Here is a 15126-nt window from a genome sequence, read left to right as displayed (position 1 = left end):
CCCTCATTCACTTGAAACAGAGCTGTGGGTGCACTGGGGTGTCTTGCTTGGAAACACGGCAATCAGTGATTGTGTTTAAATGTTCTTTGTCCATAAATCTGCACTACTAAACACATAGATCACAAAGTGGGCCACTTTCCATAATATAACGTCAGTATAAACAATACATGTTTTGCAATGAGTTACAACTGTGCAGCAGATAATGGGTGTAACTGAACACAGCAACCTAGGATAATCTTTGCAGAAAATTCAATGTCATTGGCAGGGTCAGCTTTCATCCAGTCATCCATACCTTCTCCATTTAACAGCAATATCAAACATATCCCTCCACTGCATCAATCTGGTTTTCCCATTGATTCGTACTTTTGAATTAGTCCATGTTTTGTGCAAGGCTTGCATGATTTCCAGCGCAGCCAGGCCCATTGCTGAAAGACACAAACACAGCAGGGTTAGCACAGAAACAGACACCAGTTAGACATTATAGAAGAGAGCAATTGATCAGCCACAAGGCTAACATAGCTTTCTTATCAGAACTTTTGCTTGGGAATTATATTTTATTTGCTTTAGAAGCAATAAACGCAACCAGACGTTCCAATAATCAGTTTATTAGTTGAGTTTGTTATATTTGTTGCTGGCCCAACAATAATATAATGAATGAAAGGTTATGAAATATTACAGTTCTTCTTAGAATAAGAAACAATTATAAGCTATCATATTTTGTAAAATCACTGTGTTCACTGTATACATAGCATAAGTAATGATTCCCCTTATTTAATTATGTTTCTCTGCTTTCAGCAGTTACATTAAATGACTTTCCTAAGGGGTGTTAGTGCTCAATAGTAGCACAGAACCATAACACCCTATGGATCCAGGAGCTCCCTCAAAAGAACAAGCATTGTATTTAAGGGGAACGATATCCAATTTTTTTGCATAATGAAAGAAAATGTCATTCAAAGCTACTTTTCAATATACATTAAATGGTTTGTAAATTGTATTTGCATTTGACAGCAGTTTTTTTGACCCAATGGTGGTTTGGACTTTACAATGTACCAGCCAAGCAATGAATACAATTTCCTTCTACTACATTGTTTCAGAAGTCAGAACCAGTTGTACAGATAAGAAGGGGCAGCCAAATACTGCTTTCAATAGTAATTTGCTATTAACTCGAAAACCATTGAAAACACAAATAATTTGCACAGACTGACTATTTAGCCCTTGTAACACTAAGGGGGTTATTTATTAAAGGTTGAGTGGATTTATTTACCCCAAAACTTTTCAAGGGTATTTTTCAGTCAAAAAAAATCAAATTTTTCAGGGTTTTTTTAAAAAAAAAGAAATAAAAATTTTCGAGATTTATTATACCTGTACCCTGAAACTGGAAATAACCTGAATCTGAAAACACTACAGCTAAAACCTATTGAGGTCATGTAGAAGTCAATGGCAGAGGTCCCTTGAAGCATTTGAAGATGTTTGCAGCTTAAGCCTTCACGATGTTGGGGGTTTTTTTACAGTGGGTTTTGCGTGAAAACTCGATTAATGTTTCAACTTTTTTTTTTGCAGAAAACCCGATCAATTTGAGTATTCAAGTTTTTCACCCCAAACCCACGTAACGCTTCTGGACCAGACAATATCCCTGGAAGAGTGCTCGGAGAATGTGCAGACCAGCTGGCAGATGTTCTCACCAACATCTTCAACATCTCCCTGAGCACCGCTGTTGTTCCGAGGTGCTTCAGAGTCCATCATCATTCCTGTGCCAAAGAAGTCCCACGTGTCCTGCCTAAATGACTATCGTCCTATCGCACTAACATCCACCATAATAAAGTGCTTTGAGAGGCTGGTCATGAGACACATCAAAAGCCTGCTCTCGCCATCTCTGGATCCACTGCAATTCTCCTACCGTTCCAATCGCTCAATGGATGATGCCATCGCCACTACCCTGCACTTGTTACTTAGCCACCTAGACAATAAAGACACATATGTACGTATGCTGTTCATAGACTTCAGCTCAGCATTCAATACAACCATTCCTCAGCATTTGAGTGTTAAGCTGAGCATGCTGGGCCTGAACATCTCTATCTGCAACTGGATACTGGACTTCCTGACCAAGAGACCTCAGGTAGTCCGAATGGGAAAAAACACCTCCAGTACCATCACACTGAGCACGGGAGCTCCCCAAGGTAGTGTGCTTAGTCCACTGCTGTTCACACTGCTGACTCATGACTGTGTGGCAAGTCATGGATCCAATCACATCATCAAGTTCACTCATGATACAACCGTAGTAGGTCTCATCAGCAAGAACAACGAGTCTGCATATAGACAAAAGGTGAAATGGCTAACGGACTGGTGCAAAGTCAACAATATGTCTATGAATCCAAACAAAACAAAGGAAATAGTTGTTGACTTCAGGAGAACACATGGGGATCATTCTCCACTGTACATTGACGGATCTCCGGTGGAAATTGTCAAGAGCACCAAATTCCTTGGGGTACATCTGGCAGAGAACCTCTCCTGGTCCCTTAACACCAGCTCTATAGTGAAGAAAGCACAGCAGCATCTTTATGCGAAAGCTGAAAAAAGCCCACCTTCCACCACCCATTCTCACTATCTTCTACAGAGGGTCTATTGAAAGCATTTTATGCAGCTGCATCACTACCTGGTATGGAAACTACTCTGTATCAGATCGCAAGATCCTGCAGCGTGTGGTGAGGACAGCGGAAAAGATCATTGGAGTCTCACTTCCTGCCATTATGGATATTTACCACACCTGCTGTCTCCAGAAGGCTACCAGCATTGTCAGGGATAGCACCCACCCTGCACATGGTCTCTTTACCCTCTTGCCATCCTGTAAAAGATACCGCAGTATTCGAGCGCTGACTTCCAGAATGCAAAACAGTCTGTTTCCACAAGCCATCAGGTATCTCAAATCCCAAGGACTGAACTTAATATATTCATAAGGAACTGAAATATCCACTTTGCCCAGCATGACCGTGTACTAGAGTTGTTGTATAGCACCGGGGGGTTCTGGAGGAATGTCATTTTGTTTCTACTATGTACTTTATTTACTGTATATGGCTGAAATGACAATAAAATCCACTTGACTTGACTTGAAATTCACCGATTCAAGTTTTTTCAATTCAAGTTTTTTCATAAATCAAAAAAACATTTGAGTTGTGAGTTTTTTCGCGGTGTAAAAAAAAACAAAAAAACCTCACAAGCTTCTAAAACTCGACCTTTGATAAATAACCCCCTAAATGTAAGGGATAAAGGGACAGAATTCGCTCAGGCCTGCAATTCCTCTGCCGCTGTGCTAACTTTAGTACCATAAATGTTTACATGAACAAGGTCTGTACTGTGTGAGGTTCATAGAAGTCTGTCAGCTAATACTAATGCCTTTCTTCCATGGAGCTAATTCCTTACCTCTGTGAATTCTCCTGTTGGGTAAGAAGCCATATGTCTCATATTGCATTAAAGACCCAAGACTGTCTGCTACACAAACAAGTTCTTGTATTTCTGGCTTGTAGCTTTCAAAATTTTGAGGTAGAACATCCCTAAAGAGGGGGAAAAACACAATCATGAGCAAGCCTTGATACAGAACTTTATTGCTTCGTTCATACATACCATGTTTACAGGCCAGACTGTTTCAAAATAACCACAAACATTAAACAGGTATGGGATTTGTTATCTAGGAATCTGTTATCCAGAAACCTGAAAACTGAATAATGCCATATCCCCCTTCTAATAAAACAAATAAGTCCTCATTTTTTACCAGCTTTCTATTTTTTCTCTGTAATTAGACAGTATCTTGTACAAACAAAATTAGACAGTATCTTATATTAACAAAATTAGTATAAATCCATGTTAGACTTAAGGGCTGGGACACACTGGGCGATTTGGGGAGATTTAGTCGCCTGACGACTAATCGCCGCGACCAATCTTCCCCGAATGCCTTCGCTCGCTCTGCGCCTGGCTAAAATGAAAAATCGCATGCGCTAATCACACGCGGCGATTCATTTTCCGAAGTCACCCGAAGTTTCCTCGTGTGGCAACTTCGGGTAGCTTCAGAAAACAAATCGCTGTGTGTGTGATTAGCGCCGGCGACTTTTCATTTTATCCAGGCGCAGAGCGAGGGGAGGCATTCGGAGAGAAAAGTATGTTCTATTGGTCTTCATTATTTTGTTTTTATGTTTTTTTAATTATTTGTCATCTTTGTCTTCTGACTCTTTCTAGCTTTCAAATGGGGTCACTGACCCCATCTAAAAACAAATGCTCCATAAGGCTACAAATGTATTGCTATTGCTACTTTTTATTACTTATCTTTCTATATAGGCCTCTCCTATTCATAATTCAGTCTCTTATTCATATCAGTGTGTGGTTGCTAGGGTAATTTGGATTCTAGCAACCAGATTGCTGAAATTGCAATCGAAGGGTGAAGACTCAAAATATACTAGGGATGCACAGAAGCCACTATTTGGGATTCGGCCGAATCCTCTCTGAGATCAACTAGCAGTTAGGCAGGTTAAAATAGAGTTCAAAGATTGAACTTGATGGATGGGTGTCTTTTTTTTTCAACCAAACTTACTATGTTACTAAATAATAATTTTCATATGCAAATTAGGGAACACTAATTTGCATGTGCAAATTAGGGACAGGAAGGGAGAAAGTGGAATTTTTTTTTTTTTTTTAATTTCCTTGTTTTGTCCCAGAAAAATTACATGATTTTCACTACCTGCCCCTGCATAACATATTTAGAAGGTATGGGACCCGTTAACCAAAATGCTCGGGACCTGGGGTTTTCCAGATAATAATTTGGATCTTCATGCCTTAAGTCTACTAGAAAATCACGTAAACATTAAATAAATCCAATAGTCTGATTTTGCTTCTAAAAAGGATTAACTATTTCTTAGTTTGGATCAAGTACAAGCTACTGTTTTATTATTACAGAGAAAAGGGAAATTATTTTTAAAAATTTGGATTATTTGATTATAATGGAGTCTAGGAGAGGTGGCCTTTTCGTAATTCGGAGCTCTCTGGATAATGGGTTTCCGGATAACAGACCCCATGCCTTATTTGCATATGCAAATTAGGATTCAGATTAATTTCGGCCGAATCCAACTGAAAACAGTGGAATCCTGACCAAATCCTAATTTGCAAATGAATATGCAAATTAGGGACAGGAAGGGAAAAAAATTTTTTTTTACTTCCTTGTATTGTCCCAAAAATTTACATGATTAGATTAGGTTCAGACAGGAGCAAGGATTCGGCCGAATGCTGCTGAAAAAGGCCGAATCCTGGATTCAGTGTATTCCTATAACATACGGATTATAGAACAATAACCGGAGCAGGAGGTAAATAAGGCCATACTTAGAGCTGACAATCAAAAAAGTAGAAGGGGGCATGAGATGCAAAGTACATACATAAAATGAATTACCGTACATAATTTAGTACTGGCTCGAACCATGGGTAAAGGTTTTAATAAAATGTGTACCCGAGGTACTTTCTGAAAACTGCTTTTGTCCATGTTGGTTTTATAAAATATTGTAGCTTCATTACTAATGGGTATTATATAGAAAGGAAGACATTGCTTCCCTATGGGCTGCTCACTGCTTCCGCAGAAGCCACATTCGTATGTTAATACTTACTTTATATGTGGCTGCAAACCTGGTTGTTCTTCATAATCTTCTATTAAAAAGGGCAAGTTCTTTGCCCAGTGGTCCTTGAAATTCCCAGGCAAGTCAGCATCAATATTATATTCTGTTACTGGGGTGTCTAGATGTGCATGCAAATAACGAGAATACTCTGCGAAGAAATAGAAATGGGTAAGCTTTTTTTTTTTTTTTTTTATTGTGCTGTTTTACAAACTTGAAACTTCAACTATGGAAGTCCCTGACATAGACACTAACTATGGAGTTGGGGAGTTGAACAGAACATAAGTCGTATGTTTCACTAAACATATACTGAATGGATGCCATATTTCTAATTGTTTTCATAAAACAACTTTGAAGCATAAACACATAATTAATTTCCTGTTCAGCAGTCTTGTAAAATTAGAACAGGAAGTAATAAAGTGAAAAAACATTGTAGAACTAATAGCAAGCAAAGCCTGCAAACAATGCAATATTAATCACTCAGAGAGAGTAGAGTTTGCAAAGAGCCTTTTGCTTTCCTGAAACACAAGCGCACTAGGAAACAGATGTCCCTTCCCCAAAAAGCCAGAAAAATGACTCTACATTGAAAGCAATTCATTCTAGCAGGTTTAAAAGGTTTGTGATGTAAATATATCGTACGCTCCTTAAACTCTGTAAAATATGCAAGGATCTTTGTTAATAAATCCCTGTCAACTAGCTGTATGAAATACTACAGGCACATGGAGTACATATGGACAACATCTTATCTAAGAGAGCTAACATGACATTTTACAGAATTACAGAGAATATGAGTGGAAAATAGTAGAAAATATTTGAGTTTGTACAATGCAATAAAGCTGCAAACAGAAGTCTTAAAGGAGAATTCAACCGTTTAAAAAAAAAACAAAAAAAAAAAAAACCCTACCCCCCACCCCACCCCACATAGACCCCCTCCCTCCTCTCCCCCAGCATAGCATAACTTGGTGGTGCCTATGTTTTGGCACCCCCAATTAAATAGGCCTTTCCTTCTCCTTTAAAGGAGAATTCAACTGTTTTCTAAAAAAAAACCCTACCCCCACGTAGACCCCCCTCCCTCCTCCCCCAGCATAACTGCCCACCGGGGAAATGCCCCATACTTTATACTTACCCCTCGGTGCAGATTCAGGCATCGGAGTTCCACGCAGCCATCTTCCGGGTCTTCGTGTTTCCTGCCGGGGCTTCGGCAATTTCCGGCAAATTGCTCCAACTGCGCATGCCCAGCTTCGTCGGTCTCCCACTCAGCTTACTGAAGACCCGGAAGATGGCTGTGTGGAACTCAGATGCCTGAATCTGCGCCGAGGTGTAAGTATAAAGTTAGGGGCATTTCCCCGGGGGGCAGGGTTTTTTTTTTTTTTTTTGAAGACAGTTAAATTCTCCTTTAAAGGAGAAGGAAAGGCCTATTTAATTGGGGGTGCCAAAACTTAGGCACCACCAAGTGATTATATATACTTAACACCCCCCACTCTGTGCTCCTATCAGGAGAAAACTGCACCGGTCCGGGAGTTCTCCCATCGAGCACCATGGAGAGATCGGCTTCCTCCTTCTTCTTTCTTCAAATTTCCTGGGGCAGACACATGTGCAGTAGAACAAAATCGCATACGTCTTTGTTAAAGTTTGGCTTTTCACACTACTGCGCATACGCAGGATGAAAGAAAAACCTAGAAGAGGATCGCTCTACGTGGTGCTGTCTGGAAGAACCCTAGTCCTGTGCAGTTTTATGCTGATAGGAGCATCAACCCTGGGAGTGAGGTAAGTAAATACAATCACTTGGGGTGCCTAACTTTTGGCACCCCCAAGTAAAGAGAGCCTTTCCTTCTCCTTTAATGACACTCACTGCCTTTTGTTGACTGTGTAGCAATGCCAAAAACTATGGATATTGCGGTTTAATACAGGGATAAAGCATAATTTACAAATGTAGTGTATTGCATAAAGTGTTTTTTTACCCAAAATGTGTTCTTTTCAGAATTCCAGGGTAAATGCAGGAGCAGGGAGTTGCGCCCAATGTACCAAAATGACGGCAGTTGCTTATGTGTGTGTTTGAAGATAGGATGCAAGTTGTGGCTGACATTTTCAGGGTTGGTATTGTGTCACTTATAGCATGTAGCTTTAAAACAGCATTAGTATGCCCAGTATTACTTGGAGCTAAGCCAATTTGGCCGGAGCAGCAGGAATATGGAACAGGTCAAGCATAAATCTGTTGGACAGGGAGTCAAAAAGGAAAGTTTCTCAAAGTTTCCAACTCTGTCAGTACGAGCTGACCCGCCATCTACTTTTGCAGAAGTTCACTGTATATTTTTAATTTCATAAAACTTTAAGCAATTAAAAATGGCAAACGAACAATCTACCAGTGCAAAACAGTGCAGTTTTTTTACAGGAGGGGAACCTGGGAAAAAAAGTAAGCAATTTATTCACGAATGGACACCCCAAGTGAAACTGCCTTTCCAAACACTAATGGTAGCACTAGGTTGTACACAGCTACTTACCTCTTAAGTATTTTACTTTCAAATATTCTTGACTTGCTTTCTGGCCAGGCAGAGGATCATTTAACATTACTTTAGTCTGAGCTTTTATTCCTTCATAAAAATGTCCCATAGATACATGGCTAAGTCCTTTCATGTACTGACAAACTTCATTGTAAGGCTCCAACTGAAGGCATCTCTGAAACAAGAAAGCAGGAAATTCATAGTACATTCACAGAACAAGGAATTCATTAAAACATTCCCCTACTTCACAGAAACCTTGTGCAGTATCTCCCACACCTACATCCTGTAGCAAGAGGTTCCTTAGTTTAAACATTCTCCACATCAGTAATGTACCACCTGTCCCTGTACTCAACCCCATAGTTTTGTTTCCAGTTAAGCAAGTGGCCTCCAGTGGACTGACAACAGGGCCGTTCTGGATTTTCCCCATCTCAAAATACAGTCCATCAACAACAACTTTGATGCAAAGCAAAACACTGTTATGGTTTTGAGCGTCAAACAATAATTTTTCACAAATGGAAAGTAACCTTTTCAGCATCAATTGAGTTTGCAGATAACTACAGTTCACTCCATGGCGTTAGGTCTATTCCAGCTTAAAGAAGGATGATACTTTTATATTAAATTCGTAAATTATTATGTAAAGTACTAAGCACCTTATCAATTGGTCTGCATTCTGTAAGGTTTCTGAATTACTGGAAATCCTTCTGCATATATCCAGCCTGCATCTCTCACATATGGTATCTACGTTTTCCCAATTTTTCATTTTAATTATTTGGTACAGGCTTGTAAAAGATCTTTATAAGAAATTTATAAATACATTAAAGACATACAATTTGAGAATTGACATGCAACCACAGCATCAATCTGATCACTTGTTCTTGTATAAATTCCAGCAAAATTAATAGTTCCCCACTAAACAAATTTAAATCATTAAGCTGCAATCATTTTGGAGTTTCATGAATTCCTTATGAATCAGATGAAAATGAGTTTTGGAGTGGCCAAGGATGACTTTGATAAAGTTGACTTTAATAAAATGCAATATATTGGCAAACAATTTCTGTTTTGTATAAATGGGAGAGCATGCTGAAATGGTTGCACCCTCATTGGAACCTCCACTTCGTAACTTCAAATGTTTAGAGGTGAGCTTTCCATTTGCACAGGATGAAAAGGCCATCCGTGAACCTGTTAAGCACTATTCATGTCAACTTATGTGTGTATATGGGGAAATCAGGCTTGTATAACTAGGGTTAAAGGTAAAATCATAAGAATAACATCTTTAAAAAAATAAAAAGCACACCTTGAAATTTGTTAATGCCTCCTGCAGACTCCCATGATGATACAGCATCATGCCTCTTAACTGAAGAGTCTGCACATGATTTTGATTTAGCATTAAGGCCTTCTGAAAATTCTCCATAGCTGCCTCGAAGTTGCCAAGCTCTCTAGGACAACAGAAAATAAATGAATACATCTGTGCAAACAGAAACATCTGAACGGCATGTGTTCCCAACAGAGTACAGCACACATCTGAATTCAATGTTCATTTCATGCTTAGAATCCAAGAGTCTGGAAATCAAACCAAAGTAGAATTGAGCCAGTTCTCCAATCACAGAGCAGGAGACAACAATATTAAAGCAAGATAAAAGCTCTCTTTTTTTTGGGACTATAAAGTAAATTTAATTCACGATTTCACAAATGTTACTGTTGCCTTATTGCTTAGTGCTTAGTATACTGTATTGGTATTCTGCTTACTAAAGCCAAGATTAAAAAAGGAAGTTCTGCAGATGTTGCACAATGTTTAAAATAAACATGAAGTCACTTACCGATAGGCCTGACCAAGACTTTTATATGCTTCAATGAAATTTGCTTTCTGCTTCAAGGCTTCTTTAAATGAGTCAATGGCTTCCTACATACAGAAATGCAAGATGAGGAACCAGTCATTCTACCCAGTCTAAACAGGCTTTCTTCTTCTTATTCTATTATATGTTTGTCTCTCTGTATAATAAAAGAGGGGCAACGAATGCAGCAAACACATTTAAAAAAGAGCTTTTCCATATTCTACAAACAGCTTAACAATATAATAACCAAAGTTGTATGTGCTATACACTTCTAATATTACCTTGTGGCATAGTACAAATGGAGATTAGAAAACTGATGGCAACCTCCCCGCCCAATCAATTAAATGGGTTGTTGACCTTTAAGTTTATTTTAGTATGTTATAGAATGACCAATTATTTGCTTTCTTCTTTCCAGCTTTTAAATAGGTGTCACTGACCCCATTAAAAAAACAAATGCTCTATAAGGCAACAAATGTATTGTAACTGGTACTTTTTATTACACATCTTTTTATCCAGGCCCTCTCCTATTTATATTCCAGTCTCTTACTGAAATCAAAGCTTGGTGGCTAGGGTAATTTGGACCCTAGAAACCAGATTGCTGAAACTACAAACTGGAGAACGGCTAAATAAAAAAGATAACTCACAAACCAGAAATAATAAAAATTAACTCAAAGATGAACAACTCCTTTTAGCAGCATTTTTATTTTTAAACACTGTTGCATACTAATACTCACGACCACATACGATGCTTAAGCGACTACATGATAATTTTTTCCTGTTTGTACTTGACTAGTGGAAATACTAAGTTGTAAATGTATAAGCAACCATTTTTTCTTTCTTCATCCTTTCTACTTGTGACTGACTCAGTAGCTTATATAAAGATGTATTGATTCATTGCACAATTCATCTTGTCTCAGCTGCCACTCTCCTAGAGTTGCTGTTCGCAAGCCTTTCCCCAATAATACTTGAATGTGGTTAAGGGAAACACCAAAACCATTGTGAGAATGTACAGTAAAGCAATACAAAATAATAAGGGCTGTAATTCCTTGTGAGCAGCCTATCTATATGAGCTTTTCTGGAGATCAGGTATGTTATCACAATGGGTGATTACTTACATGCACATCTATGCCTACACCAACTCAACCCTTGAACCAACAAAACCCTTACCCATACTCTGCTACACTACCAATATCAAAATGGACCAATCATGTAAATTGTGCCTTACAGTTAAAGAAATGTTGCACCAACATACAGTACATTACAAGGGTGCAATATGTTATTTTGCTTTCTTTTTTTAGGTTCTGAAGGGGTCACTCCTCTCTGCACAGACCAGATAAAATAAGCTGCAGCCAACAATTTGGTACAGTTTTCAGAGACTAAATAAGGGTCATGACCATGACTCTTTTATTGTCCCCTTTTTATTTTTGATTAAGTATTTTTTGAGTAGTTTGATTGACTAGTCAAAAAGACAAACAACCATCACATTGGGCCAATTTCTGTGTTTATTTTGCTGTTATACTTTGGGGGCACTTGACGCAAGAAATGCAGGGGATCTTCCCCTGGTTGGAATTGTGGTTTGCATTTTTCAGTTGTATTGAAGAGAGTCTGATCCTAAGTGCAAGTACAAGTGCAGCACGACTGTATAACTGTCACCTATAAATGTCAAAGCCAGTGTTTCAAGTTGTTCACTGTATAACTACCCTTTAATTTTTTCTTTCTTTTTAAAATATTACTTTTAACCAGAAAGACAAATGCATACATCTGGTTAATGGCACTACATATTGTAAGTGGGGTTAACAAATGTCTAAATAAAACCAATATCTGCAAAGTGGTTTCTACGCAAAACTTTCATGCTCAGTTTCACCTTTTCTCTCTCAGCTGTGTTGTCTAGAACAAAAACTTAGCTTGCCTACAATATTAATTTGTCTTTTTAGAAATTGCTGGACAATTTGGCAATTCTGAGAGAAGGCAGCACCCCAGAAAGGAAGCAAAATTTCTGCAAGTATGTCATGCACCATAGCAGACATGGTGTTTTACCGGGCCACTTTAAATTGCTCTAGGATAAGTTACACAACAGAAACATGTCAAAGCTGCCTATAACCTAAAAAAGTAGCTAGTAGAATCTATTCATTATTTAGTTTGATGTGACTGTTTTTGTGCACTTGTTTTGAGACCACTTAGCTTTACAGTTGAAACACTATCAGTGCCGACTTTCTGTGATTTGGAAAGTAGATTAAAATGCCCCTGCTTGGGAACACTACTGATATTGGAGCACTTCACCTCAGGGTAACCAACATACAATCACAACTCATAAATAACTTAGGCCCATGGCACACAGGATCCTTTGTGGGGGTTTACTTGAACGGGATCCACCTCATCCTAGACGGTGTGCCATGGTCCTTGCTGTGTAATTATCGGCTTGCTGTTTTTAAATGTTTAAACATATCATTGTGAGCTGTTTTACCTTCAATAACCCTCTGTGAAAGAACGTCAAACCTTTGTACAACACAGCAATGGGCTGATTTTGATTCAGCCCCAATGATCGCTGGAAATCTTCCTGTGCTGCCAGATAGTCCTGTGAAACATAAATGTTTTAAACAAAGCTTTTTTTTAATCATTTTCTTCAGCAGCAGAATAACTAAATGTGACAATCTTGCTGCACCATATTTATAAACAAGGTTTAGTTTCGAGATATTTTTACCATAAATAGAAAGTATGCAGATCTCCTCTAGCTTCCTGCAAGGACAGAACATTCCTTCTTTGCACATTTGTTTGGATACAAAAGTAGGAGCTTTATTAGCTATAGTAAATTATGCCTATTGAAATTTAGCAAATTTATCTTGAAAATTAAACGACAGCTTACTTTAATTTGTAGAAATACTAATATAAACAGAATGAATCTGCTTAACTGATATATATATATATATATATATATATATATATATATATATATATATATATATATAAAACATTATTTATTACTAACCAATTTGTTAGGCAGTCCCCTAACAATACAATAGTGAATACAATTTCTCCCCCCCCCCAGGAGGGCAATCTTTTTCAAAAAAGAAAGGCAAAAAAAAAAAAGCTATGTTGGCACCATACCTGCATTTCCCGTGTGCCTCATTACACTAGAAAAGGTCAAGTAGAATGAAAATGGAAAATTTTGCTATACTACATGTGCTTAAGTCTAACAAGTATTGTAAAGGTGGCCATACACGGGCCGATAAAAGCTGCCGACAGACCGTGTCGGCAGCTTATTGGCCAGTGTATGGGGGCCCCCGACGGGCTTCCCCGATCGAGATCTGGCCGAAAGTCGGCCAGATCTCGATCGGATGGGGTTAAAAAACCCGTCGGATCGCGGCCGCATCTGTTCGTTGATGCGGTCCCGCGATCCGACCGCCCGTTTGGCGAACGCTAGGATCCGATCGTTGGGCCCTAGGGCCCACGATCGGATCAGCCCGATATTGCCCACCTCAAGGTGGGCATATCGGAGGGAGATCCGCTCGTTTGGCGACATCGCCAAACGAGCGGATCTATCCGTGTATGGCCACCTTTAGGCACATGTGATCTCTGGGAAATGCAGGTAATATGGCATGCAATTTAAACTGGGAAGGGTGCTCAACAAATTGGCAATCCCTGGTGAATTTTAAACCCATTAGGGGATCAAAATGGTCTATTGAAGAACGGAATTGAATTATGATTTGTAAGCACTGACATAATGATAAAACACTAGCTATAACATTTGCTATAAAGCATTAAAAAACGTATATTTCAGAAGAGATTATTTCACATTAACATGTACATACAGCGCTTGGTAGACTTCTATAACTTACCTCAGATATAAAATGTAGGGTACCACGATGTCTATACAGTCTTGCAGACGGTTGCAACTGGATGGCTCTTGTGAGGTCGCTTAGTGCTTCACTAATGCGTCCCAATGGAGACAAAATCTTTGAAGAAAAAAAAAAATCCTATCTCATTTTTCTATAATGCAGGACATTATTTCTGTTTACCACTTGGCAACGTATTTTTATATTAAACACACACACACACACATATATATATATATATATATTTATTTATTTGTAGAGTGGTCTGCATGTGCTTACAGCTCCCTTCATACACATGCTTACAGAATTTCCACTCTTCTTTATGTAATGTAAGGCTGATTAGACTAATCAGACCTGGGGGCAACATGCTATTTTAACTGGTGGATTAAAATGGGCCTCTGCGGTCTCCTATTCTCTTTAATGGGAAATGCCATGCTATGTAAGCACTGATGCTTCACAGCCTGAAGGTGTTCTGTTGTGGAAGCTGTGTGCTAGGCGTGTATAATATGATTGCTTGTAATGTGCATTGTCACTTTATAAAAGGTACTTATCTGCAAGTTTAATAATGCTAAAGGGTATGGTAGGTGCTCCATGACTGGACAGTGAGCCACATAGCAGGTATCACAAAATGCATTAAGGGTCAGTTTTCAGTCAGGGAGCTATAGTTTGCTGGATGTTGATGTAAAAAAACGCAGATGATCCAATACTCACTTCTGCTCTTTGTTCAAACACTTCTGGGTGATCTGGTTCCAGGCTGATAACACGACTTAACTCAAATAAAGCAAGCTCTGCATTCTTTATATCCTAAAAAAGAAAAATTACAGATTCTTATAATTATGAAGGCAACAAATACATAATTTTGAATCAATGAATCCTCCAAAAATGGTTTGGTCTGGAATGTGAAACAAGTTGCATACTGAAATAAAGAAAAAAAGCATTTCAAATCGGAGACAGGAAGTAAACAAAATATTTCAGCTGTTTATTATTTTAAAGTCACATGAATTTTCGTGTTCACTCTGAAATCAAATCCTGTAAAAAACGGCTTGGACACAATACACAAACAGAACTAAAAAAGGATAAATAAATACCCCACAAATTAACGAATCAAAAGATAACACTTAGCGATCTTTATAGGTAGGATTCATGATATAATTACAGTGAAACAGCTTAAATGACTGAATACACAGAACATTTTTTCCATCTATATTTTAAAATTGGAATGCGGCTATAACATTCTTTGCTGTGTCTGAGACATAAACACTTAAATAGTAGAGATAATAATGCTAGAAATATAGGCAGGGGTAGGTTAGAAAAT

General features: G+C 38.5%; 1 protein-coding gene across 1 annotated transcript in view; it reads right to left on the bottom strand.

Annotated features, from left to right (window-relative positions):
• Positions 1-15126, bottom strand: part of ttc13.L (tetratricopeptide repeat domain 13 L homeolog) — a 48379-nt gene that overhangs the window by 20925 nt on the left and 12328 nt on the right. The window contains exons 6-14 of the mRNA XM_018262989.2: positions 14523-14615; positions 13815-13931; positions 12443-12553; positions 9964-10046; positions 9441-9582; positions 8147-8321; positions 5640-5796; positions 3418-3548; positions 293-425 (exon numbers count right to left, since the gene is read on the bottom strand). Of these exons, the coding sequence (XP_018118478.1) occupies positions 293-425; positions 3418-3548; positions 5640-5796; positions 8147-8321; positions 9441-9582; positions 9964-10046; positions 12443-12553; positions 13815-13931; positions 14523-14615 (1142 nt within the window). The remainder of the gene's footprint in view (positions 1-292; positions 426-3417; positions 3549-5639; positions 5797-8146; positions 8322-9440; positions 9583-9963; positions 10047-12442; positions 12554-13814; positions 13932-14522; positions 14616-15126) is intronic.

Source organism: Xenopus laevis, chromosome 5L (genome assembly GCF_017654675.1).
Source record: "Xenopus laevis strain J_2021 chromosome 5L, Xenopus_laevis_v10.1, whole genome shotgun sequence".
In the NCBI taxonomy this organism is placed as follows: Eukaryota; Metazoa; Chordata; class Amphibia; order Anura; family Pipidae; genus Xenopus; species Xenopus laevis.
Note: the sequence above shows the minus strand (reverse complement) of the source record. Positions and strands in the feature narration are given on the sequence as shown.